Here is a 26,546-nt window from a genome sequence, read left to right as displayed (position 1 = left end):
TGGACCGCATGTATTTTTTGGCTTAAGAGAAGGGCACCCTCCCGCATTCTTAAAGGATTAATCCACTTTTAAATAAACTAATTTACTCACCCCCATGTCATCCAAGATGTTCATGTCTTTCTTTCGTCAGTCAAAAAAAAATGAAGGTTTTTGAGGAAAACATTCCAGGATTTTTCTCAATATAGTGGATTTCAACAGGTTGGAGGTCCAAATTGCAGTTTTTAGCAAAGGGCTTTAAACGATAAAATATTGCAAAGTATCGCCTTGAACGTACTTCCCGTTTCCGCATTCTTCAAAACACTTACGCTGAATGTCCTTCATTCCGTAAGTAGAATAGGGAAGGCGTATGATATTCAGCATAAGCTTTTTTAAGAACGCGGAAACGGGAAGTATGTTCAAGGCAATATTTTGTGTTTATAAAGCATAAACGGTTGTATTTTTATCGAAAATGACCGATCATTTCGCCAGATAAGACCCTTATTCCTCGTCTGGTATCGTTTAAAGACCTTTGAAGCTGCACTGAAACTGCAATTTGGACCTTCAACCTGTTAGCAGCTGAAATCCACTATATGGAGAAAAATCCTGGAATTTTTTCCTCAAAAACCTTCTTTTTGACTGACGAAAGAAAGACATGAACATCTTGGATGACATGGGGGTGAGTATAATTTGAAAGTGGACTAATCCTTTTACACACTCTGAGGTGTGCACGTATGAGGCGCCGGACTGGACAAAAGTGAAGCGAACGCCGCGAGCGAGCGACACTACGCGAGAAAGACAGAGTGCGTCCGAGAGCGAGCGAACCTGCGCGAGAGAGAACAAGTGTGTCTGAGCATTTGTAAATTAGTACATTAGTAAACAGTGATCAGATTATATGCAGTCATTTAAAACAATTCTACTGTAGGAGTGGAATTTGGGGACCAATATTACAGTTTAAAAACTGGGATAAAAGTGTAATAGAAAGAACACAACAGCCATGTGCAGTGTTAATGATAAATCTTTTGTCATGTGTTACATTTTCTAACATAAAGGGAAAAAAGTGGACTCTTCTTAAGGTTTATAGACAAACCAGTTCTTCTCATTGGACTGTGCGATTTACACTTTTCTCTTTAACATTGTTTTTTTTAACATTGTTATCATAATGATTGAAATATAAAGCAGGAGGCCTATTGTTTCAAAAATGAAGATTCTCATTGTTTACTTACTCTGATGCCATTCAGGTGCACATGACTTTCTTTTTCAGAACACAAATGCATTTTTTTAATCTGCCGGAAATTCAAGCTCTGTATGCATATATAATGCAAGAAAATGGGTTCCACCATTGTGATTTATGCAAACAAAACAAATCAATAAGTAAAACATCCTCACCTTTAAATTAGTGCATCTGACCAGGGCTCTGATGGTGTTTGAAATTTGGTTTGAAACTCCCATGTGAAGTTCATTCTTCTATTGCAATCAAAGCATCACTTTCTTTTCACATGAACATGGTAACATAATTGTTACACAGCCTCTTAATGAATTGAGTGCAAACAGGATGAGCTTTTAAAGCTTTATTTATTTTGTTTGTTTTGTTATTTTGCTATAAGACATTATTTGATTTCTTTTAGACTTTCCAAATGATTGCAGTCTTTTATTTTCATGGTATGCATCTACAGATTTCAAATTTCTTTCTAAACATATCTGTGTTCTGCTGAAGAAAGGCAGTTGTGCATCAGGGTAAATGAATAATGAGAATTTAATTGAACAAATTAACTTTTTTTTTTTAAAGGATTCATTTTAAAGCAAGTGCTATTTTCCTTTTGCTTAACTTCCTGTTAAGGCTGTTTATGATGGGTTTCAGTTTCAGCCAATTTGTCAATGCCTATTATTATTTTTTTTTTTTAAATAATAAATAGAAAATAATAAATAGAAATAGAATAGTGCTTTAATAAACAGAAAATTATGTACCATAATTTATTTATTCTTTATTTTTTCTCCATCTACTGAATAATAGTTTGATATGTCTGTATAGCCTACATTTTATATATGCCACTAAAGATGTTAATTATGTATTGTTTATGTAATGTTTTATGTTTTATATTGTAGAATTATAGCTGTAATCATTGCTGCAAATGTAAAATGGTATTGAAATGGTAGAATTACAGTAAATTGTTGTGTTCTTTCTGTTAAAATTTTATCCTAATTTTGAAACCAATTTTGGTCCCCAAATTCCACTCCTACAGTAGAATTGTTTTAGTGATTGCATATAATCTGATCACTGTTTACTAATGTACTAATTTACTAATGCTCGGACAAACTCAATCTCTCTCGCGCGGGTTCACTCGCTCTCGGACACACTCGATCTCTCGCGCAGGTTCGCTCGCTCTCGGACACACTCGATCTCTCTCGCGCAGGTTCGCTCGCTCGCGGCATTCGCATCGCTTGTCCAGTTTGGCGCCTCATATGCACGAGCCCATTTAGAGTGTCTGTAATGAGCCGATTTCGTTCACATGACGCATTTGAATAGGGAACACAAGAACATCGAGAGGAAACTTTCCCAATTCGCTGAACTCATTTTCTATACTTTAGTTTATACTTTATTGCTAAACTATCAACCTCAGCTTGAAAACAACTGATCTAAGTGCTGCGGCAGCAGGGTTGCTAGGTTTTCACAACAAAACCCGCTAAATTGCTCCTCAAAACTAGCCCAAAGGCATTTGAGGGGGGTCCAACGATAAAAATCGCATTCCGGGGGGTAAAATTTGCGTTTTTGGCGGGGCTCCCCTGGTAAAATTTGCATTCCAGGGTAAATATCATGTTATTTTGGGTTGATTTAACCCACCGCAACAGTGTAAAAGTAGCCCAATTCCACGGGAAAACCATGGACTTGGCAAAACTGCACGGCAGGAACGTAATTAACTTGTGCTCGTGATAGAGAGATTCAATCTCCACAATGATTGGCCGAGAAGACGTAACGTGAGATGAGATGTATAGAGGGTATGTGACAAAATGCTTTACGGTAATTCAAAAACAATGTATATATTATGACTTTATAAGACAATTTCGAAAATTACCCACCTCCATCGAGATTTCTTGTACTGTATTTGCAAAACTACTGCGCTGGTGAGCGTTGTAGTCGTTGTAATCCAGAGCTGCGCTTGGAGTATTTACGACAGTGTGATTCACTGAAGGAACCTGTAGGGGGAGCTTCGCAAAAGTTCCGATTTAATAGGGGAAACTGAAAACTCGAGTAAAACAAACGATTACACTAAAGGCTGGACTTGCAACTTGTCAAATAAACCTAATCCATGGATATTGACATGCAGCAGGACTCATGTTTCCTGACATTTATGCCTGTTATCGACGCCGGGGAAAACAAATCTGCAAATCTATAACTACAATATCAGTAGGTTTAAATCCGTGTAATCACTATATCAATGTTGTATCGTCATATTGTCCAGCCCTAAAACATAGTTTTATAGTATAGTTTTTGTCAGTGTTTATTTAAAAACACCCAGTTATGCAGAATGGAAAATATTTAATTGATGAGTTGTCAACATAATATATAACAATACAATATATATCATAGTATGATTTTTCCTCAAAATCCAACATTTCGACAGAAAATGATAACTGCAAATCCATGTTTCTCTGCCTGGAGTCCATCTGTTTCTGTGAATTGCAGAGATCCTTGCTTCTTTTTTCTGTAGCTTTCGGCAGTCTTTAAATATATATCTCAGGTTTGTGTACAGTCAATCACAAAGCTCTTTCCCGTTTTGGAAGTGTTTTGTGTGTTTTTCGCGGCATTCACGCTGAGAACCAATGCTGCCGCTCAGTCAGCCACTCAGTGGGCGTGACCGCAGTTGTAACGGTCGACGGTGACGTCACGTGCATACGGTTATGATTGGATCTGATTGGTTTGTGCGATAAACCGCGCCTCTTGTTTTCGTGCGCGTTCGCGAATCGACCTGAATGGAGAAAACGATGCCGTTAATGGGGAGATTAAAAAAGTAAGTAAACAACTTACCCACTTAGATATCACTGCTTAATGTCACGTCAAAATCAAACTTGAAATGATCTGAAAAAACTGGGGGGGTTTTAGTGAGCAATCAGCTTGGGTAAATTTTCGTGTCTGTGACCAGCGTTTACCGAGCTGATTGTTACTGCCTAGTTATTATTTTGGAATAAATGTAAAAATGCGTAAAACTCGAGATTTTTACTTGGTTTTAATCAATACAACAATATTACATAGCGTAAAAAATACAGCATAGAATTGTATTCAGTATTTATGTAACACTAATGTTTATTTAACCAGGAAAATGTGACAACATTAAGTGTAACAGGGAATTTACATTTGATAAAAAAAAAGTAAAAAAAAAAAAAAAAAAACTGAGGACTTTGCCTCCATTTTAAAACACCACTAGCACCCACTTGTAACAGAGAAATGTTACACAATGTTGATTAACCTAAAATGATTAGGAAAAAAACATAAATGTTTGTGTGGGTTTATTTAGCTATACATTGGGGGCACAATTGCGCCTAATTCAACAATTCCAGTGTTCTGTAATCAGTGTACCAAAAACGGGTAGCTTTAATTCTTTACAGTTACATCAATAACAAAGTATTCAGATTACAGTTTCATTTTGTTAAAAAAAAATTGTATTTTGACAAGGCTATAATGAAATTTGATTATAGTTCTGGTTCTGTTGGCAGTCATGACTCACGTGAGCCACCTACTGGCGCGTGCGCAAACAACACCTGTCTCCAATCATTCTGTTTGGACACAGGATGAGACGCAGCTAAGTCATTATTAGGTATGGCAAATGCTGCCAACAGACTAACAGCAATACCTGACAGAATTATGAATTCAAAATACTACAATATATATAATTTTTTTTTTTTTTTTTTTTTAGCTTTGTTTAATGTTAAAATAATTCAGTGCATCTGTTCTTATATTTGCTTGAGGAAAAAAAAATGCAAATTTGTACCCTGCATTTTTCTGTTACTGAAACATTTCTGTTGCATAAAATTCTGGTTTCATATATTACCAGAGCATTTAATTACAGCATAGTTACAACTACATGGCATTTTCTTAAATATTTAATATTTGCATCAAGTCCTTAATAATTGAAAGTATTGTGATGACATTTGCATTTTACTTGACTTTATTTACATTTGTGACCTTGAAGAAATCCAAAAGTAATCAGATTACATTCATACTGTGGTGCTTGGATTACGTTACCGAATACTTTTTTCATGAAGTCATTTGTAACTGTAACAGAATACATTTTTAAAGTAACTCTTCCAACTCCGCATTCAAGGGCATCCTCAATTAGAAAAAAACTAAATATATTTTCTTTTAATCTTAAAAATACAAAGAGTTTTTTATGGTTAGTCTAAAGTATATATACAAATTAAAGAAGTCTATGGTTTGTCCTCATGTACATTCCTGTGATATTCTACTATATATTGTGAACATATTGTCTGCATTTATCTTAAAGATCTTAAAGTGTTTGTGTCTGAAGTTTGTGGCGTCTTTTATCAGCAAATGGTCTGAAATGTTTGTCGTTGTCTGGACGTTTGTGCAGGTGTCAGCTATCTGTGAATCAGAATATGTGACTGTGTAGCTCACAGAAGTCGTCTTTTAACATTGATGGAGACCAGTTTTGAGTGATGACAGTTGTTGGGGTTATAAGGTTCAGACAAGAGAATATTGTGTCTTGAAAAGCATGGAATGGACACTTCAAATGCTGACAGTTTAGCCTGGTTGAACTTTCATTTGTGGTCTTTATGCTTCTTCTGCTGGTACTTCCTGTACTGGTTCTGAATTGTAGACGCGGCCTTCTCAGCAGAGTTTCCGGTGTGTCCGTTACTGGATGAAGAGTCTAAAAATTGAATATTTTAAAATGGAGTATTTTGTGATATTCACACACACGCACGCACACACACACACATATGTATATATTGTTTTTATTATATATACAATACATATATATTATATATATTGTTTTTTAATACAATTACAATACTTAAGGTAATACTTACGCTTTCTGTAAACTCCTATGCTGTTCCTTCTCTGGCCCTCAAACTGCAAAACAAATCATACACACACAAATGCTGAAGTGTGTATTTTATTAATTATTAAAATACTTTTTCTGTGTCTTTATTTATATATATATGAATAACTATAACTATAACTATGAATAAGCCATTTGTAGGTTGAGTTCTCAGAAAAGTGTGATGATAATCATTGTGGTGGTATCAAAATATTGTTTTGTTTATTTGAGCTTCCTGATCGGCCTGGTATAGCAACAGTGTTTAAACCAAAGATTGTGGTTGGGACTATCTATTTTTCAACCAATGGCAGATGAGGGGAATGTTTGTGTTTGAAAGATGTTGCTTTTCTATTTGGTGCATTAGTGCCCAACCAATTTTTCAGTCGCATTGGTTACATGTGTTTTTCCATTCATTTTCCCCATAGATACTGCAAAAAAGTATAATTTTTAAAATAAAATATATACCAATATTTAACCAATATTTAATTATGCGCATTGGCTCGAATAGGCTGAAAAAAATATGCTTTTCAACGCTATTTTGGCATAAGAAACAACATTTATGAGACAGTTCATGTCAAATCTTGTTGCTGATTTGAAATATGTTATTTAATTGTGAGTTGGCCAAGCAGTTTTTGAGATTTCATGATTCCCCCATTCAAATAGATTGGACTTGGTCTTGGATGCCTGAAATAGCTGCCTGTAGGCGTTGCAAATATGGCCGCCGAGTGAACAGACTCGGGGACTCCAATGATGAAAGTGTGTCATAATAGCAATTATTATTAAATAAATGTGTTTTTTCCTGGTAAATATCTTTTACCATTTATCCTGAGATTATTAAATTCATAAAAGAACAAAAATAATTGTATCATTAACCCCTCCATTTCCTATAATGTAGGTGTGCACATTTCAAAAATGTTTCATTTTTTAAATAATTTTTTAATTACACGAAAAAATTAAAATATATATATATATATATATATAATATATTGTTGTACGTGTTCTATATATATATATATATATATTTTTTTTTTTTTTTTTTTTTTTTTTTTATTTATTTATTTTTTTTGCACACTCAAACCAGGCAAACTAACTATGTGCAAATTTTGTATTGGTGAATTTGTAGCTTCAGTACCAAACTGACAGACAAACTTGTTTGATTCTGTCAAGTAAGACATATTTTGTTGATCCTGGAACAACATTTCTGTACAAAAATGTAGTCCTAATCCCTACCTCTAAATCTAACCCTACCATAACTTCTCCCTAAAATCAGAGGGAAATGATAGGTGAATAACACTGATGTAGAAGCACCTAACCCTAGTTGTAAGCCTAAACTTGACAAACTGTAAAGTTGTCCTTCAAATCTGATTGGTTGATTGGAATGTTGTTCCAGGATCAACAGCGACACTGATTCAGGAACATGTTGTACTTGGTGAAATTGTGATCACCCTCTGGACTCACAGTAGATCTGTCTTAAACATTTATATATATATATATATATATATATATATATATATATATATATATATATATATATATATATATATATATATAAATGTTTAAGACAGATCTACTGTATACTGACAGATCTATATATATATATATATATATATATATATACACACGTTATCGTTAAAAATCAATTTCCATATGGAGAAAATTGAGTTTTTACTTTTGGAACCAGTGGTTGCACCCTTACAGAAAAAACACATGAACTTCACATGTGATCACATGTTTTCCACATGTGATCACATGTGAACTTATATGATCACATGTGAGCAACATGTCACCACATGTGAACAACATTTCACCACATGTGAACAACATTTCACCACATGTGAACAACATGTCAACACATGTGAACAAAGTTTGAACATAATGGAGCAAGTGGCACATATGGAAAACATGTTACTAGCCTATAGGTTATAATGTGGAGCACATGTGGAATATATTTTCACATGTTGTATTTTTTGGGCGGCACAAAGTCAGCGGCTTGAAACGGTCGGACCACCGTCGGCACACCATCGGCAAGCTGACCAATCTGAAAATGCCGTCAATCTGACAGCGTTTTTTGGGTGGCACATCACCAGCGGTTTGCCGCTGCTGGGTCACCATTGGTACACCAGTGGCAAGCCGATAATCGGTCCAGTTTCTACTAAGCGCTTACAGGACATCTTTTTTGATAAGTGTGTATTTATTTTATATTATTTTTACAGTTAAAAAATCTGAAAGTCTGAATAAAAAATATTAAGACTGACTTAATATCTATATCAAAAACTTGGTATAAAAACTGCCTATGGGCACGCTTTCAAATAAAATAACGTGGTTGAATGTTTGTAAAAAAAATAAATAATTAAGTTATAAAAGTTACACACTTATTAAGTTATAAAAGTGCCACAATTGTCCCACTATGCTGGGGTGGCATTTTGCTCCTATAGGGTCATAAAACTACAAAATGAGTTTTAAATTCATGATTTAATATTAATGAGATTTTTTTATGTAATGTGTTAATTCTACATGTTTATTTATGTAAATACTGCGTGACTGACGTGTTTTATGAGCGTGCGGGCTGAACATTTGAGTAGCTTTCAAACCCTGGAGCGGCGCAGAGTTGCCATGGAAACGGAGAAACAACAACTGACAAGCAGCAAAAACAGCAGCCTCTCGCTGTTGTTTTCACTTCTTTCAGGTGAGTTTAGTCGCTAAAATCACACGAATAACACACACAACTGTTCTTGACACTTCTCTAACATGCAATTGACACACTTATGTTGAATATTTACTTTACAGAAACAGTTTAGTGTCTTCGAAAAACTCCGTTATCATCTCCGTTAGCATCCCGTTTTCAGAAGAGGTAGGCTAACTCTAACGATCGATTTGTTTATAATAGTTTAGGCTTTTAATCACATCTTTATGTGTAGATGATGTGTAGAGGTTTATGTGTAGAGGTTTTGATAGTTTTGTAAAGGTTTTGCTGTCTATGGGTGATTAGAAGCTGGCTAATTTATAAACGTAAATGTAGCCTACTGTTAATCGGTGACGTAACTTGCAGGGAGCACAAGTTTTCAAAAGCGTTTTGATCTTTCATGGTAAACAAATATTGATAAACATTGTTCTGTGATTTCAGCAGCGACAAAATAACCCCTCTACAACAGAGGGAAAGCTCAGAAGATTTCAGCATTTCTGAAGGAACCTGCTGACAGGAAGGAAACACAGGTGAAACTCACCAATTAACTCCATATCCATGTTTTCCACAATATTTTTTACCTATACCATGCATCTGTTATTTTCTTCTTTATTTTCTCAAATTTACAGTTTTTATTTATTTAATTTGTTTTAAGAAGGCTTTGACATCCAAATGTAAGTGACACTGTATGAGCAATATTTAATGAATAAGTAAACAAAAAACATAAATTCAGTTTATGTGTATTCTTCTTTTCCTGCTGTAGCTTCTTTTCTTTTAATGAACCTGGCATTGAATAATAATATTGTTGGCTCTGTGACAAATTGTTTATGTTCCTAGATCCTTCCCTGTTGATGCCCTGCACCATAGCAGAGTTGGAGCGGATAAAAAAGTTCCTGTCGGACCAAATGACTAGTAAGTAAAGCCTCTTAAACATACACTAATGTTCAAAAGTGTGGGGTCGATAAGATTTTTAATGTTTTTAAAGTATCTTCTGTTCACAAAGGCTGCGTTCTTTGGATCAACATACAGTAAAAACAATTCTGACTTTATAACTCGCAATTCTGACTTTATACCTCGCAATTCTGACTTTATATCTCGCAATTCTGACTTTATAACTCACAATTCTGATTTTATATCTCGCAATTCTGATTTTATACCTCGCAATTCTGACTTTATAACTCGCAATTCTGACTTTATATATCACAATTCTGACTGTATATCTTACAATTCTGACTTTATATCTCGCAATTCTGACTTTATATCTCGCAATTCTGACTTTATATCTCGCAATTCTGACTTTATATCTCGCAATTCTGACTTTATAACTCGCAATTCTGACTTTATTTCTCACAATTCTGACTTTATTTCTCACAATTCTGACTTTATATCTCGCAATTCTGACTTTATTTCTCACAATTCTGACTTTATTTCTCACAATTCTGACTTTATATCAAGCAATTCTGACTATAACTCGCAACTCAACAGACCAAAAAAAAAAACATAAAATCCTTACAAATTTGAGCACTTACAATGAATTATTGTTGAATTAATGTTTTATTGTAATTTGCTTGCTGAGCCAGATGACTGTTGTTTTTGTTAAAAAATTATTATTATTGTGTTAATGTTGTTTACTGAACAATATATTATTATTATTACATTAACTTATGTGTATTAATGAAAGCTTGTATTTTCATGATTTTCATCATAACAAAATTCAATGTAGTTGTAAATAGAATAAAATAAAACTGTATACCAGCACCAGCATCCCATTCCAGCAAGACCAGCATATGTTGTGTTTTGGTACTGGTATGCTGATGACCAGCATACCAGCACCAGCATCCGGAAACGGAAAAGATTAGTTCATTTCTCGAGTCCTCGGGTCCGAGTCGTTCGTTCAAGTCCCCATAGGCTGAATACAGAAACAGAAATGATTAGTTCATCTCTCGAGTCTTCGGGTCCGAGTCTCGTTCTTTTGTCACGTGACCGCTTCCCGGTCCAGTGTCTCGCAAAATATACAACATTACATTCGGATTATAGACTGTATATTTTACTATATTTAAGAATTTTCATAAAATTATCAAAATAAGTCTGCAATAAACATCTGAACAAAAAGAAAGTTCCATCTTGTTTGTGTAAGAATATTTTTATTGTTAAATGTGGTGTTGTTATTATTTAAATTATTTAAAATAAATATTATTATAAACGAGGACTCGAGAGATGAACTAATCATTTCTGTTTCTGTATTCAGCCTATGGGGATTTGAACGAACGACTCAGACCCGAGGACTCGAGAGATGAACTAATCTTTTCTGTTTCCGCCAGTACAGACTGCATATCCGTGCCCTAATATGGAGCTGTGACTTGATGAACGAACGACTCGGACCCGCGGACTCGAGAAATGAACTAATCTTTTCTGTTTCCCGTAGTATGCTTATGAGATGTTGCGCATGCGCGGTCAACACAAAATGAACGAATCGCTCTCTGAGATGACTCGTTGTCCCGAGTCATATTTAAGACTCGTTCAAAATGAACGAATCGTTCACTATTTTACGGTCTATGCTCGCAATGCGGAGCCAGGCGAAAATATAAACGCGCCATTTTATTTCTCCATTTAATAAACAGATAGGTATTTGTTGTAAAAGAAATACAGTTACAATTTCAAGGATTTTCAAGCACTTTATCCAAAATTCAAGCACTTTTCAAACCTTGAAAACACATCATCAAAATTCAAGCACTTTCAAGGATTTCAAGCACCCGTACGAACCCTGCATATACGTAGACATAAATAGAATACTCTGAGTCAGATACAAATCTTTATATGCTATGTTTTTACCTCACTAGAAATCCTTAGAGTCATTAGAACTCCCATTTTGGATGGCTTCTAGAGGGCATGCTGTAGGTGCGCACAGGATATGATTGGCTACTACCAATATAACATATCATATATGATCCTGAAATCCATAAAGAAAAGAAATAAAACTTTACTTTATCAGGATAGTTTACTTTATTTATTAAGTTTACTTTATCAGGATAGATATTAGACTGCCCTAATCTGATTGTTTTACTATCCCAAAACAGGAAACCTGCTGAAGGAGACACAGAGGACTGAAACGACATTCCACACATTCAGAAACTCACAATTCATATTTTTATATTTGGTTTTGCTTTTTTTGTTTTAAAAATTCATATTCACATTTGTATTTCTAATGAAATTAAATAAAATAATTGTTTATAAATAAAGAATTGTAAATAAATTTGAATTGTTTGTTTTAATGTTGGGAAACATGGCTATAGGCCCTACATAAGAACATGCTATCATTTTCTGTTGTTGTTTTGTTAGAAATGATTGTTGATGGGTTTCAAATGTTATTCCAAGGATCGCACATGGGAATGTACATGTTTCACATGTGATCTCATGGTTTCACATGGGAATATACATTTCACATGTGATTACATGGGTTTCACATGGGAATTTAAGGGTTTAACACGTGATCACATGGTTTTCACATGGGAATATGCGTTTCACATGTGATTACATGGGTTTCACATGGGAATATAAGGGTTTAACATGTGATCACATGGGAATATACATTTCACATGTGATTACTTGGGGTTCACATGAGACTTTATGGGTTTCACATTCCATCACATGGGTTTCACATGGGAATATACATTTCACGTGTGATTACATGGTTTTCACATGGGAATGTATGCGTTTCACATGGCTATTTTATACATGTTTCACATGTGATTTCATGGGTTTCACATGGGAATATACACATGTTTACATGGGTTTCACATGGGAAAACATGGGTTTCACATGTGAAAACATGTGTTTCACATGTGTAAATGTTCCAAAAGCACACATTTCCCATGTGAAAAACATGTGATCACATGTGAACACATGTGCTTTTCACATGTGATCACATGTTAAATTTCACATGTGCATTTTGTCACATGTGATCACATGTGCTTTTCACATGTTTTCACATGTTAAATTTCACATGTGCAAAAATCACATGTGCAAAAATCACATGTGCATGTGGTCACATGTGACCACATGTGTTTTTGCACATGTGAAGTTCATGTGTTTTTTCTGTAAGGGCACTCTATTCCAACTGCACAGAAAGGGATAATTTACCCCATAATGAAAATCATTTACTCACCCTTTATTGTTCCAAATTATGTAGTAGCCTATAAGTTTCTTTTGTGTTTACTAACTTTTTGGAAAGAAGTTGTCCCAAGTTTGGTATCAGTGGTTATTGTCTGTCTCCTGACTGATCGTCATTGACATCAAACTGCATATTTGTAGGCATTAAAAAAAAACTCTATTGTGAGGGGAATGATTTCACCGCAAGGTTATTTGTTTTAGTCTGTTGCTCACATTAGTTATCATTCAGAAGACTTGGGATATAGTGTCATATGGACCACTTGTATTGCCTTTTTTGTAATTTTAGGCTCTCAACTTTTCCCATATAAACCTTTTTCACATGTATGAAAATAGATGCTCCATTATGCAAAAAAATGAACTACATGAAGGTGAGTAAATAATAAGAATACTCATTTTTGGGTGAACTATCCCTTTAACAAGATTCAGAAATTCAGCACCATCTCAAAAATGCTTTTACACTTTGCTTTTGCATCGCTACTTTGAGGTCTTCGGAAGTGTCAGTGCATCCTTATGTCCTTGTACGCACGAAAGCATCAGCCATGACAGTCTTATCACAAGTGTCGCCTCTGTCTTTCCTGCTGGAATGTGCGAGACATGGTGGCCCAGACAGATCACGCAGGTGTGAGACGTCTTTGCCGGGACATTCCACACATGCCACTGCAGCGGGTTACTTTGCGACTCAATGTGTTCATGCCGTTGAGGGCATGTCACGGTCCTTATGGCCGCTCTACTCCGTGGACCCACAATTATTGTCACTAAAATGGACCATGATTGTTTTCAGAAAAATTCAGTATGATAGGAAATGTGCATGACAGTGTCTAAGAGTATTTCTTGGATACTTCTAATTGGGGATTTCCCTTCAAAGGCACTGCATGACCCACGACTGTGTGGCCCCTACATAACACTACATTTGACAGGAAAGTTTGATCTCGTACTGGAGACCAAGTAGTGTATTTAGCGTCATATTGGATGGCATCTGTGTGACGTAGGTACCTCGGTAGGGTGAAAAACTCTCATTTTCTTCTCGACCGACATTGTTGTTTTACCTTTTTTTGTAATGGGCTCTTGACTACTTCCGCCTACATCATGCATGACCTTTCTAACGTGATTACGTAATGCGTGGCGCATCACCGGGCAGTGCAAGATGAGTATTTGTGGTTAAAAAGTATATACATTTTTATTATTTTTTAGAAAATGTCCAATCGTTTCGCCAGATAAGACCCTTATTCCTCGTCTGGGATCGTGTAGAGCCCTTTGAAGCTGCACTGAAACTGCAGTTTGGACCTTTAGCCGTTGTACCCCAGTGAAGTACATTAAATGGAGAAAAGTCCTGGGATTTTTTCTTCAAAAACCATAATTTCTTTTCAACTGAAGAAAGAAAGACATAAACGTCTTGGATGACATGGGGGTGAGTAAATTATCAGGAAATTTTAATTCTGAAGTGAACTAATCCTTTAACGCAAAGAAAGTGCACTGATGTCATCACTTGATTAAATTATTAAATGTAAAGCAGCCTGATTTGACCATTTTGACATGCCAAAAGGAAAGCTGCTTTACTGTCTTTAGTAAGGACACTTTTATAGGGGATTGTCCTCGTAATGAATGTTCTGTGATATGCTTTGGATAAAAAATCAGCTAAATGACTACCTTTAAACTCTCTTCTCTTTATATCAATTGAGAAAATTAAGGATCCAAATGGAAATTAATTCATTATTAGTGAAATATTAATGTATTTGATAATTAACCATTGATTTATAAATGTATTAAGTGGCTGTTGTTTAAGAACCTCAGGGCTTCAATACAGACTTCATTTCTAGGGACCATACTGCATTAAGACACAAATCCTTCTCCATTGGATTATAGGCACCTGAGGGATGTCCAAGCCTAGATTTTCTGAGGTTAGCAGAGAGTGGAATATGTGTGTGTGTGTCGGCCTTGAACGGCACCTAGTAATGTCTGACCATTACTGGAATTAAGACTAAGTCATATTGCGCAACTTCAGTAGAACGATATAACAGGATGCAACCACTAAGAATGTAAGGTTAAGTTCACATGGAAACTAATAATAAGAAAGAAACCTAGAAATGAGACCAAAGTATTGAGCAAGGCTTCAATGCTTTTTTTTTTTTTTTCAAACAAACCATCCACTGCATATTTTGGAGCCACATTAAAATTCTCATCTCTTTGCCCACCCACCAGCATTGCCCTTTTCACCTTCACTCTTTCACAAAGATCTTTTCAAAGCACAGTGCAACTTTTAGGATGAATTCATTTCATGACAACTCTCTGAGAGACTGGCATGGTAATGCATATGTAATGTTGGTCTTGTATTTGGTCTTGGCGGAGTACTCTGCTGCTGCTACACAGCAAGTACAGAGACTTGCTACTGCAAATACATTCACAGACATTGCTGTGAACATGTAAGACATGCTGCTGCTGCACATATACTGTACATGAAATAACCCCTAGCAGATCTATACAGGTGGTGCTGGGGAGGAGGAGGGTTTCAGACTGCTAACAGCAAACGCTACCAGTTTTTGAATGTTGAGCCGCATCTCATTGACCACTAATGCAACAGCAACCAATCAGCTGCGCTATGTAGATAACGATGTGATCACTATCAAATTGAGTTAAGGACCTATCAGCCTGTGCCATCTAGAGCTACATGAGAGAACTAGGTATTTAATTTTATTCAGTTAAATTATCTTATTACACAAATATTATCATAATGTATAAATACTTAATTTAAAAAAAAAAAATTGACATGACAATAATGTTTATTGCAGGCTCCGTTTTAATTGTGCAAACATTTTCTTATGTTTTTCTTTTGATTAGGGGGTGAAATATGACTTAGTTGGTTAGGGGGTTAGTTGGTTGTGTATTGTAGGTACAGTAATAGTTAAAGGGTTAGTTCACCCAAAAATGAAAATGATGCCTTTAGTTACTCACCCTCATGTTGTTCCACACCCGTAAGACCTTTGTTCATCTTCGGAGCACAAATTAAGATATTTTTGCATTGCCTGTACACTGTCAGAAAAAAAGGTACGGTGCTGTCACTGGGAAAAAAGGTACTAATATGTACCTTTAAAGTACAAATATGCACTTTTAAAGTACTAATATGTACATTTAAGATACTAATATGCACCATTTAGGGGTAAGTAAGGTTCAAAGGTTCACTTTTGTACCTTAGGGTATTGCCCCAATGAGAGCGCCATACCTTTTTTTCTGACAGTGTAATAACACCTCCCTTTTCAATGCCCAGAAAGCAGAAAGCTTTTAGTAGCTTTCTGGGCATTAAAAAAGGAAGTGTTATTGCTGGCGATTTTATCAAAAATATCTTAATTTGCGTTCTGAAGACGAACAAAGGTCTTACGGGTGTAGAATGACATGAGGGTGAGTAATTCATGGCAGAATTTTCATTTTTGGGTGAACTAACCCTTTAAGAAATAGTCAAGTATTTCACCTCCTCTGAACGACTTCCTTTCCGAGAATGGGAGACACTGTGGACCTGCCACGGCAGGGGCTGAGACACCACATACGGAAGAGGCTCCTGTTGACGTACCCATCGAATGCCCAGCTGAAACAGACACAGCTAGATCAGTGTGTGCATGTGTGTGTTGCTTGATGGACAATATATTGTTTGTGTGTGTGTGTGTACGCTTTTCCATTTCAGACCACATTTTGCTTCTTTAGGATGACGTCAGGTCTTTTGGTTTGCCTTATGATGTGTCATGATCTTGCATGCTAAGCTGTCATTAAAAAGCATCTATCTTGTCCCCTGTGAATTAAATCAACTCTTGTGGAATAAACAGAAGTCGTGTCAAAACTTAAGTAATCTAGTTCCTGCAGTCTCATTCTTATTGTTTATCAAGAGTATTAAGGCCCTGAATCGCAATGTCGTGCACCCTAATACCTTCATTACTGAGACTGGAGGATGATGTATCTTCAAGCAGCCAGAGATGACATGTGAACATGAAGACTTTTCATATAACAAAAAGCCATTATTTTTAAAAAATGCTTATAAAAAAGTGCATAAAATGGTGTTTAGGTACATGATATTTTTATACATACCATGGAACTAAGAGGTTTGCACTTTATATTACAGTATGTGCACTTGCTATTACACTTTATATTTCAGTATGTGTACTTACGGTGTACTTACCTAAGAAAGTACTGGTTGATAGAAGGTAACTACATAGGTTAAGGTTACATTTAGGGTTCAGGGTTATTACCTAGTTATTACCCAGTTATTGTAATTACTATATAATAAGTATATAGTGTGTACATGAGGAACAAGACTGTAAAATAAAGTGCTACCACTAAAATGGCATTTAAGGGTGTTTCATCAACTACAGGAACTTTTGTGACCCAGGGGTTGATTTTTATTTAAACTATTTTCATTTGAAACCATTTAACTTTTCCTTACATGAATGTCACATTATAGCTGTCTTGGAAACCTTTTACCATGCCTCCATTTATTCGTGATGCATTTCAAATGCTTTTATTTATTTGTTTTTATTTTGTCCCAAACTTAAAATGTGAAAATGTCTCATACGATATTATTACATGAACTAAATGAACTAAAACTATTGGGTTTCAGCATTTGCTTTTCATTAAATGAATGTTACAATATAGCTGTGATTAAAGCCTTTTACCATGCCTTCATTTATTCTTGATACTTTTATTATTATTTTTTTTTTTTTATTATTATTTTATGACAATCTTAAAATGTGAAAATGCCTCATAAAATACTATTACACAAAAAACTAAACTAAAACTGTGAAGTAAATTAAACATAAATCATATGATTTATAAAACATTTTTGTTATTATTATTTACAAAAATTATGACTGTCCCTCAGTTGTGACATAATTTCCACCCTGACCAATAAGGGGACTGATATATGCTGGACATTTACATATTAAACTAGTGAGAGTGTTTTAAGAGAGTTTATTTTCTAAAAGTCTACAAGGGCCAAAATGGCCATAGTTGAAGAAACACCCTTAAAAGTTAACTCAAATAATACCTTTGTATATGTCCATAAAATGTGTCAGCACTTTGTTTTTAACGTTACAAAATAGGTTACAAAACGCATTGAAGTACATGGGTACTCTCTCATTTCCATGTAGTCAATGAGAAAATAACTTATTTAATTATAGTCCTGATATTGTTCTCTGTGGTATGAGTACTTTTGTTGTATTTGTCCATCTAACATTTTTGTCATAGTTCATTCATCTGGCATACGAAACAATGACAAGAATCTCAGTCAACTGAATGGCTTTTGGCTGGTATGTTGACAATTGGCGACAAATGCATGGAGATGTAATCTAATGAGTTGCCTTACCTGTTCAGCCACTCTCACCAACATGTACATGGTTGTTAGCATTGTCACCAGCATTTTGAAAGCCTGTTCAATGTCTTTCTTTGTGTTTTTCTTTAGGTAGTCCTGGGCAGAGCCTGTCAACCGTGGTGATACTCAGAGAAGTCAAGGATCTAGAGCTGCATCTTTCTGTTCAGCCAGACACACTCACACAGCTAAGTCATTTAAAGAGCTTTGCGTTACAGAAATAGGAGGCATGTAATCTTTTCCTATGCGCACATGAGCGTTTATCCCTCTGGGTAGAGCTTTAACCTCATCCTGAGCCAGACATTACACTTTAACTTGAATTACCTGAATTTGACTTAAGAACATAGCAACCAAAGAACATAGCAACCGCACTGCTAAGTGCTAAAGCTAAGTGCTAAAGACTTCAGAAAATGTAAAAATGTACTTTTCAAAATAACCTGCTTCCCCTTTTGTAGGAATTCTTCAGACATCTGTGATTTCTTTATTATATAACTTATATATTATTATTAAATACTGCTGTATTAAAAATTTCTGCATTATTTTGAATAATATCACATCCACATAATTTCATATTTATTAAAAAATTATATTTTAATGCTTTTGCGCTGTCTCACAAAAAGTTTTGCTTTCCCCATACAAACTTTCTCATGCAAAAGTATTGCATTCCCTGGAAAAAGCTGCAAAAGAATTGAAATATTGCATTGAAATTCCTCTCACACTCATAATATTTTCATTATCATTGCAAAAGTTTCTCAGAGGACTGCAAAAACATTGAAATATATTTTTTCCCTTCACCATATCCCTTTAGGGTCTCTGTAAAAACTATACATTTTTCATTAAATCAGGACATGTCATTAAATCTTTACTTTTCCACATTAAAAATCACAATTGTAAACAAGTCTATCTATAAAGATGTTATCAAAGTACATGAATGTTCAGAATTTCTTCTCTACTAATCAAGCTTTAATCAGTCAGTAACTGGATAGATAACTGAAGGTTTGATGTCACTAATGAAGTCATCACTCCTGCATGAAAGCTAATCACGTTTACAGCCACGGCAGCATAATCCTAATCTATACACCATAAATGCATTAAAAATTAACAGCAATAGTAATTCAAACTAGATTTTTAAATTTGGTACTTGCCACAATGTTTTGGGTTCCCAATTTTGCTAAGCTGTTTTTGAGTGTCTTCTACGTGAGCACACCATCAAGTCACTGGATATGGCTTAAGAATCTTATTTAATGTACTGTAAGTCTCTAAGATTTTTTTTTTTTTTTTGCACATTTTATTGTCTGAAATATCAAAATATCTGCAAAAAAATAAGTTTTTCTTAGACCGAACACTCTAAAAACTGCTGGGTTAAATATGGACAAACCCAGGAATTGGGTTGTTTTCACCCAGCCATTTTTTTTTTCAACCAATTTTGGATTTATTTTTTTAGCCAGCAAAATAGTAATATAGTAAAAGGCATGTTTTTGCTCACCCCCAAATATGGGCAAATTTGTGGGGTATTATAAGCTGAAACTTGACCAGACCAGAGACTTATATTACATCTTGTGAAAGAGGGCATAATAGGTGCCCTTTAACCCAACCTGCTAGGTTTGTCCATATTTAACCCAACTTAGGTTGTTTTTAACCCAGCATTTTTTTAGAGTGAACCTTTCTGAGGAGTTCGCACAGGTTTCCTAGCAGAGTAACCAAATGTTGTTGTTTACAAATTTAACAAGCTTTTTTGTGAAATGTTATACGTTAAAAGTCTATTCATGCTTAAAAATATATGCATTTATCTTTAAATGAAATGCCACTTGGTTTGATATTTTGTTACCTAAACAAATGTATAGAACTGTTTTAGACAATCACATAACACATTGCTTAATACTGTGTAAGAAGTTTGTTTGGATTATTTGGTACTTTTTCTGCTTCACGGGGGTTGTTTTGATATGGAAGTGTGTACGTGATCAAGAACTATATGTGCGTACATACCTAATGAATGGGGTGGGGTGGGGGGAATTCCACAAAAGCAGACCTTATCGCTCTCAGGTCTCATATAAGAGCTCAATGTTATGTCCATGTTGGTTCCATCTAATGACAGTACAGCTCGCATCTAACGAAAGTATCAGGTCAGACAAACTGATTTTTTTAAAGGAGAAATTGCTTTCATTTTGCTTTCATTTACACTGATTTGTACTTTACATTTGATTTTAACTGAATAGATTATAACTGATGTTGGTATTTGTGGCTTTGGATCTGTGGTTAATTAATTATTCACTAGTGACTGGATAATGCTTGCTGAGGAATGCAAAGGCATTGCTTTTAATGACAAATTAGTTTTCCATCTGTGTGGCTTGTGATAAGCATACTTATGACTCTGGAAATCAGGGAAGAAAGATGCATGTTAAGTAGTTGTTGGTGTATGAATTTGCTGCAAAATACTTACAGCGTTGGTCACATTCACAGTTACATTATAAGATGAAAAAGAAAAGCTTAGCTATGTGAAGTTAATACAATACAGTATGCACAGTTAGATATCTAATCAGTAATGCCCCAACAGTGTCAGAAATTAATTAGCACAGTATGATTTCCATAATTTTGTTCCCTCAAGGCAAAATGTGAACAATTTTGTTGAATTGTGTTCCTCAGATGGATGCAGTTTAGAAAAGTCTGGATATAATTTATCCTCCATCAAGGACACGAAAATCTAATTTGACCTTTTTAGGACAGGTAGGCACTTACTGAATCTATAATCAGATGAACTCTCAAGGTCTTGCTGCAAAAATGACATTAAGTTTAATAAAAAGTGTAAAACATCAGCATTGTTATTTGACTAAATGTATAGTCAATGCTAAAACATGCATTTTGAATTTGCATTGTGTATATATTGTGTAACAGTTTATTTGTTGTTGTTTTTTTCCAGTTTCGTAAGCAAAAATATGGACACTCTTTAACATTGCCATTATTTGCCGGCTGGTCAATGTGATCCTACATATTATAACTGACACTCTAAAACAATGTCTCTACATCGGAAGATTGCCCCCGACCTGGGGCCTCTTACTACCGAGATAGGTGAGGGTTATGCATTAATCTTCAGCATCCAGCATTCCATTAATAAACATGTTTTTGTCCAAGCTTCTTAGAAACTGCTAATATCATAGCTTTCAGTAATATTGCAGGATTATTTAAAAATATTTTTCCAATATATCTCTTCTCTAGTGTCTGAAATTGACAGGGACAAGCATACTTTACTGTATATGCTGGACCTGCACAGGGAAAAGGTTTCACCTATGGATCTTACCACAATGCTATATGTAAACACTCCAAGCACTGAAGATGACTTTCCACAGAACCCAACAGAGCTCTCAAATGCATTCCTCCGGCGGCTCTGGTTATGTAATCCCCAAGCCCGCAGCACTTACTGCAAGGTACCTGTAGGAGACTACGGTTTGGACATGGATGAGAATTCACAATGTGCTATCAATCCTTTAGACTTGGTTGCTGTCATCTACATGACAACAAATAGTTTCCTACAGCAAGAGATCACTCACAGAATGTTGCAGTGCAACTTTGCAGTGCCTCTGTATCTTCCACCAGTTTACCCAGAAAAGAAGGGGACCATGCTTCTGTATCCATTTAGAGGTGTTCTGGGTCAGTGGAAGTCACCTTCTGAGGGAACTATAATGAAGAACATGGCCAATTCCAGGATGCCATTTCTCTCCGCAGTGAGGCTAGGTCTCTGCAGTGTCTCAAAATCTCGAGTACTCAACCGCGTTCTTGGGAGTCCACACAAGCTGAGTGAGTGCTTCATAAACTGTGGTATGGATGGAGGGCAGCTGCCTCGTGTTCTCTCAGATGGTCTGGTGGAGATGTGTTGGAACTTGCCTTCAGGAGATCATCATGACAATGTCTTCTCTCGTCCTGTGCTAGTAGCTAATCTCCGTGGAGATGCAGCCAACTGCGAAAAACAGATGAGTCTGCTGTGTTACGCATCTGCAGTCCTCATAGTGTTCTGCGGAAGTTTTGGTGCCAAGGAACGAGAACTGCTTGCCTCGTGGAGGGAGAATACAAGCCACATGATTATAATTGACTGCTCAACGTCAGTAGAGGATGGCCAAGAGAATCATAATGAGAAAATTAAACAAAGGCTGGTGAAGGATTTAGAAATGCCTGAAGGAACAATGCTTAATGGCTATGAAGGTAATGAGGAAGAAATTGCTGAAATCTTAAGAGATGTTCTTGATCGCTTTATTCCATACCTGCACACCGCAAATCTTGTAGGTACAGCTGGTATGGCCAGTGACCTCGACATTAATGTTGATGAAGATGAGATCTGTCGAATGGCATTCGGAGAAGTTGAAGAAGTCCTCAGTGGAATTGAAGATGGAATGACCAGCTATTTGGAGAACCAGCTGCCCTTGCAGGGTGTGGTATGGAAACAGTTGTGTCAGCTGGAGAAGGAAGAGGGACGTCACCAACAACATACAACCCAGAGCTTAAGAGGGGAGAAGGAAAATCTTATAAAACAACTGCTTGATTATAAATTAACAACAGCTATGAGAGCTTTTATTGCAGCTCTCTGTTCATTTGACACAACCAAGCGGGCATTTTTCCTCTCTTGGATGAGGGTGAAACTTGAAGTTGAGCAGTTGGATAAACTGTCCCATCTTAGGGGAACAAATGAGGAATGGATGCAAGAACCTTGCATTGGACTTGAACATTTCCTTCGAGAAATGGGATTGGTCTACGAACGATACTTCCGTGGTCCAAACAGTGACTTGTATGACATGTTCCGCTTACCGTATGTAGGTGCTGAACTACTTTTGTATGGAGTACCCCTTGAGCTCTATGATGGGGATGCCTCAGTATTTCCCATGAAATGGGTATATAGCGTTCTTTATGAGGTATACAAGCAGCTGCCAAAGTTCAGTCGAATGAGAGTTTTGACAATCTTAGGTTTCCACAACTCTAAGAATGCAGAGATCTTATCTGCAATGTTTGGTGCCAACTTCCCAAAGTGGGGTAGAAGGCATATCAAAGGGGCGTACATGCTTCTCTTCAACCTACCTGACAACTTAAGAATGGAGATGGACTGTGAATTTCTGATGTTGATTGACACAGAAGGTTTGAACCGCCAAGCAGGAGGAAGTCTTGTGCATGACATTGAACTGGCTACCTTTGTTAGTGGACTTAGTGACATTACTCTGGTAGATTTACCAACTGAGGGTCAGGACGAAGCAAGAAGCAACCTTCAGATTGCTGTCAGCGTTCTTCTCTGCACACAAAACCTGGAGAGGAAAACTACCTTTAAGGTTGCTTCAGAAGATGCAGGAATGGATGGAAAAATCATGAGTTATGCAATTGATGTACTTACCACAGGAGAGATACCAAATAAATCTCAAAAAGAAACACTTCTCACAAGTGTAACAGGGGGTGTAAGCCATAACCTGTCCAGCTCATGGACCAGCAATTCTGTGACATCACAAAATGATCAAATCAACAGTGATGCAGTTCTGAGGCTAAAGAAAAGCCTGTTGACGATGTTCCATGAAAAGGCAATAAATGGCCAGCCAACCTGCTTAGGTGCATTAATGGAGTACATGTGCAATCTATGGGAGAAAGTGAAAAATGAAAATTTTGCCATAAAGTTTGGAGACACAGGTGCAGCTGATGCCATCATTGGCCTTTGCACAAAACTTGTACAGGGAGAGAAGCAGCTCAATGATCAACTAGATCTTTGGGTTCAAGGGTTGGACAATCACATAACAGAATTAAAAGAATCCGCATTACAAAATGGACAAGGTATGGATTCAGATGGCGTACTCACAATTTTGAGGAATGAAGCAACTACCCAAATCAGTACAGAGAGAGACCAAATTAAGGCAAGTCTCTGGGACTACCTTAGGCAGGAAGATATTGATATTGCCCTTGTGGAAAAGTACAAAGGAAGCCTTCTCAAAAGAGTAGACCTCATTCAAGAGCAAATGACATCTGATGTTTCCCAGAAACTTGAGTCTGCTACCATTCGCCATGAAATGACAATAAAGATGCATGCCTTATTGACATCACTTGAAGCAGCCCTGGAGGTAAGGTTACGTTCACTCTTGCAGACCTACAAAAACAATGACTCTGTGACTGAGGACAAGGAGCTTGAACGTGAATTTGTAAGTGTTTGGGAAAATATCCCATCCAACAGGAAGGAACCCCCCCAAGAAACACAGGAAATCTTAGCAAGGATGATGGAGCTGCTAAAGAAAAACCTAAGCAATCGTGGTCTAAAAAAGCAAAATGTTAGACTCCGAAATGCAAACCAACTCAATGGCTTTAAAGTGAAGACTAGCCATTTTGCTTTGAATAGTAAGATGAAGAAAACATTGAAGTACAATAAGAATGTTGCACAACGATTCACCAATAATTTGATAGAAGACTGTGACAAGAGAGTCTCAGAAAAACTGAACCACAAAGAGTGCTATTCAGACAGTTACATGAGGGAGTTGCTTGCAATTGTGGATAAGGGTCTAGAAGTTTTAAAAGGTGAGTCATTCATGATGAATCCCAAATTTGAAGCGGATATCAAAGGATACATCTGTAGCAAAGCACTGGTGTCATTTCAAGAGGTGCAGCAGTTGCTCAAAAGGGAAAGGGAAACTAAAGAAAGATTTCTAAATGAGACCAAGGACAGGCACATGTTGAATTTCATATATCAGTTCAGAAAAAGACACCAGTGTCAAAAAGCTGCTCAGTCTTTCACCAACCTGTGCCTCAAGCCAACAGCTGAAGACTTTATTTACAGCAGTTTGGAGAGACAGATATTTGATGACATGCTCCAGAACAAAAATGCACGGCTTTATAGCTCACCAAAGAAGTTCCACTATGGTCTACTTAAAGAAATGCTGCTAAAGGATAGCTTTGAGAATTTCCATGAGTATCTTCAGTCCCATGAAAGCTTCAGCCGGAAGAGTATTGAGAACTTTATCAGAGCTTATCTGTCAGGTTCTGTTATGATCGAAGACCGCAGGGAACAGAGAATGCACCAAATCTTTGATTGGGTAAAGAGGAGCATTAAGCATGCATCAGAATCTAGTAGTGGGGCACAGAGCAATGTTAGACTACTACTGGAGAAAGTTTGCATCAGCCTGGAGAGTCTGGGAAAAATCACTATGCCAACTCAAATCTTGGAAGAACCTTTGTTTGACATAAGTACACATCGTGAGCACTTCCTTGCAGACCTACAGGAATCAGTCTCTGTGTTGTCCTCTTCAATTGCTCAGGAATTTATGGAGAATGAGGACGTCATTGAAGTCCCTGATGACCTCCCTAATAAACTTGAGGACATGCTATATGACAGAGTGAAGGGGTGTGATAAGCGTTGTCCTTTCTGCAAAGCTCCATGTGACCTGGAAGAAAAAGAACATAAAGTGCACGAAGCTGTTGTGCATCGACCTAAAGGCCTAGTGTGTTATACCAATGCTAACTCCACCACTCTGTCCCACAACACCTGCTCTGCAGATATTGTAGGACAAAACCAGTTTCAAAACAGACATACAGGGGGCCAGTCTCTGCCCTTTAAGGAGTATCGGTCCATCTACCCAGACTGGAACATTTACCCAGAAGATTCTAGGAATAATGGGGCTGCAGTCTACTGGAGGTATGTGTTCATGAAGCACAACATTAGATTTGCCAAAGAATATCAGTGTGCACCTGCTGTATTGCCTGAAGCATGGGGGAAAATCACTAAGGAGGAGGCACTACAGAGTCTGAAAGAAGCCTTTCACATTACAGAGTGATAATGCCCATCACCAGCATTATTATATCCAGGATTTCACTTCAGCTGATAAAACAGTTTTGTATTATAGAACTTTTATCTAAATAAAAAAACAGAAGGTGAAGTTTTCATTTATCACTTACATGCCAGTTGATGAAAAATGTATGAACCTTTTCCTGTAATAATGTGTTATGACCATTTCCTCATATATTTACTCATTTTCATCTTAAATAGCCTATGTTAAATGTAAAAAGCTAAATGTAATTCAACAATACTCATTGTTAGCATAATGTCTTCTGATATTTTACAAATATGATGTATGCCAGTGTGGGACTGTTACTCTTTCTTCATTAAAAATATTGCTCTTATATCTATACAACTAAAAACTATTTTAAAATCTGGTTTGTTTTCTCCTCATTCTCATCTATGTTTTTCATATTTGTATGGTAGATTTCCCATTTTTATAAATGTTGTGATTTATCTTTTTTTTTTTTTTTTTTTTTTATGTTTCGTAAAAATGTTAAGGAAATTCCCAAAACAGATTTTTAAATGAAG

At 36.2% G+C, this 26,546-nt stretch overlaps 1 protein-coding gene and 1 long non-coding RNA gene across 2 annotated transcripts; both read left to right on the top strand.

Annotated features, from left to right (window-relative positions):
* Window positions 1–383: 383 nt before the first annotated feature.
* Window positions 384–26,546, top strand: si:dkey-202l22.6 (interferon-induced very large GTPase 1). Its single transcript, XM_067366152.1, has 4 exons — window positions 384–655; window positions 18,326–20,956; window positions 21,150–21,298; window positions 21,446–26,546. Exons 3-4 carry the CDS (start codon window positions 21,244–21,246, stop codon window positions 26,011–26,013), a joined length of 4,623 nt encoding a protein of 1,540 aa, XP_067222253.1. The 5' UTR covers window positions 384–655; window positions 18,326–20,956; window positions 21,150–21,243; the 3' UTR covers window positions 26,014–26,546.
* LOC137005371 (uncharacterized) lies at window positions 8,634–12,275 on the top strand. The gene is made up of 5 exons (XR_010892239.1): window positions 8,634–8,718; window positions 8,820–8,883; window positions 9,157–9,245; window positions 9,553–9,627; window positions 11,793–12,275. It is a non-coding gene; the product is annotated as an uncharacterized lncRNA (long non-coding RNA).

Source organism: Chanodichthys erythropterus, chromosome 17 (genome assembly GCF_024489055.1).
Source record: "Chanodichthys erythropterus isolate Z2021 chromosome 17, ASM2448905v1, whole genome shotgun sequence".
Classification (NCBI taxonomy): Eukaryota; Metazoa; Chordata; class Actinopteri; order Cypriniformes; family Xenocyprididae; genus Chanodichthys; species Chanodichthys erythropterus.
The sequence above is the reverse complement of the archived record's forward strand: the minus strand, read 5'-3'. Positions and strand labels throughout refer to the sequence as shown.

Coding starts and splice junctions, on each gene's coding strand:
- si:dkey-202l22.6 (XM_067366152.1), top strand. CDS start 21,244: ATGTCTCTACATCGGAAGATTGCCCCCGACCTGGGGCCTCTTACTACC. Junction 21,299..21,445: donor GCCTCTTACTACCGAGATAG/GTGAGGGTTATG, acceptor TCTCTTCTCTAG/TGTCTGAAATTGACAGGGAC.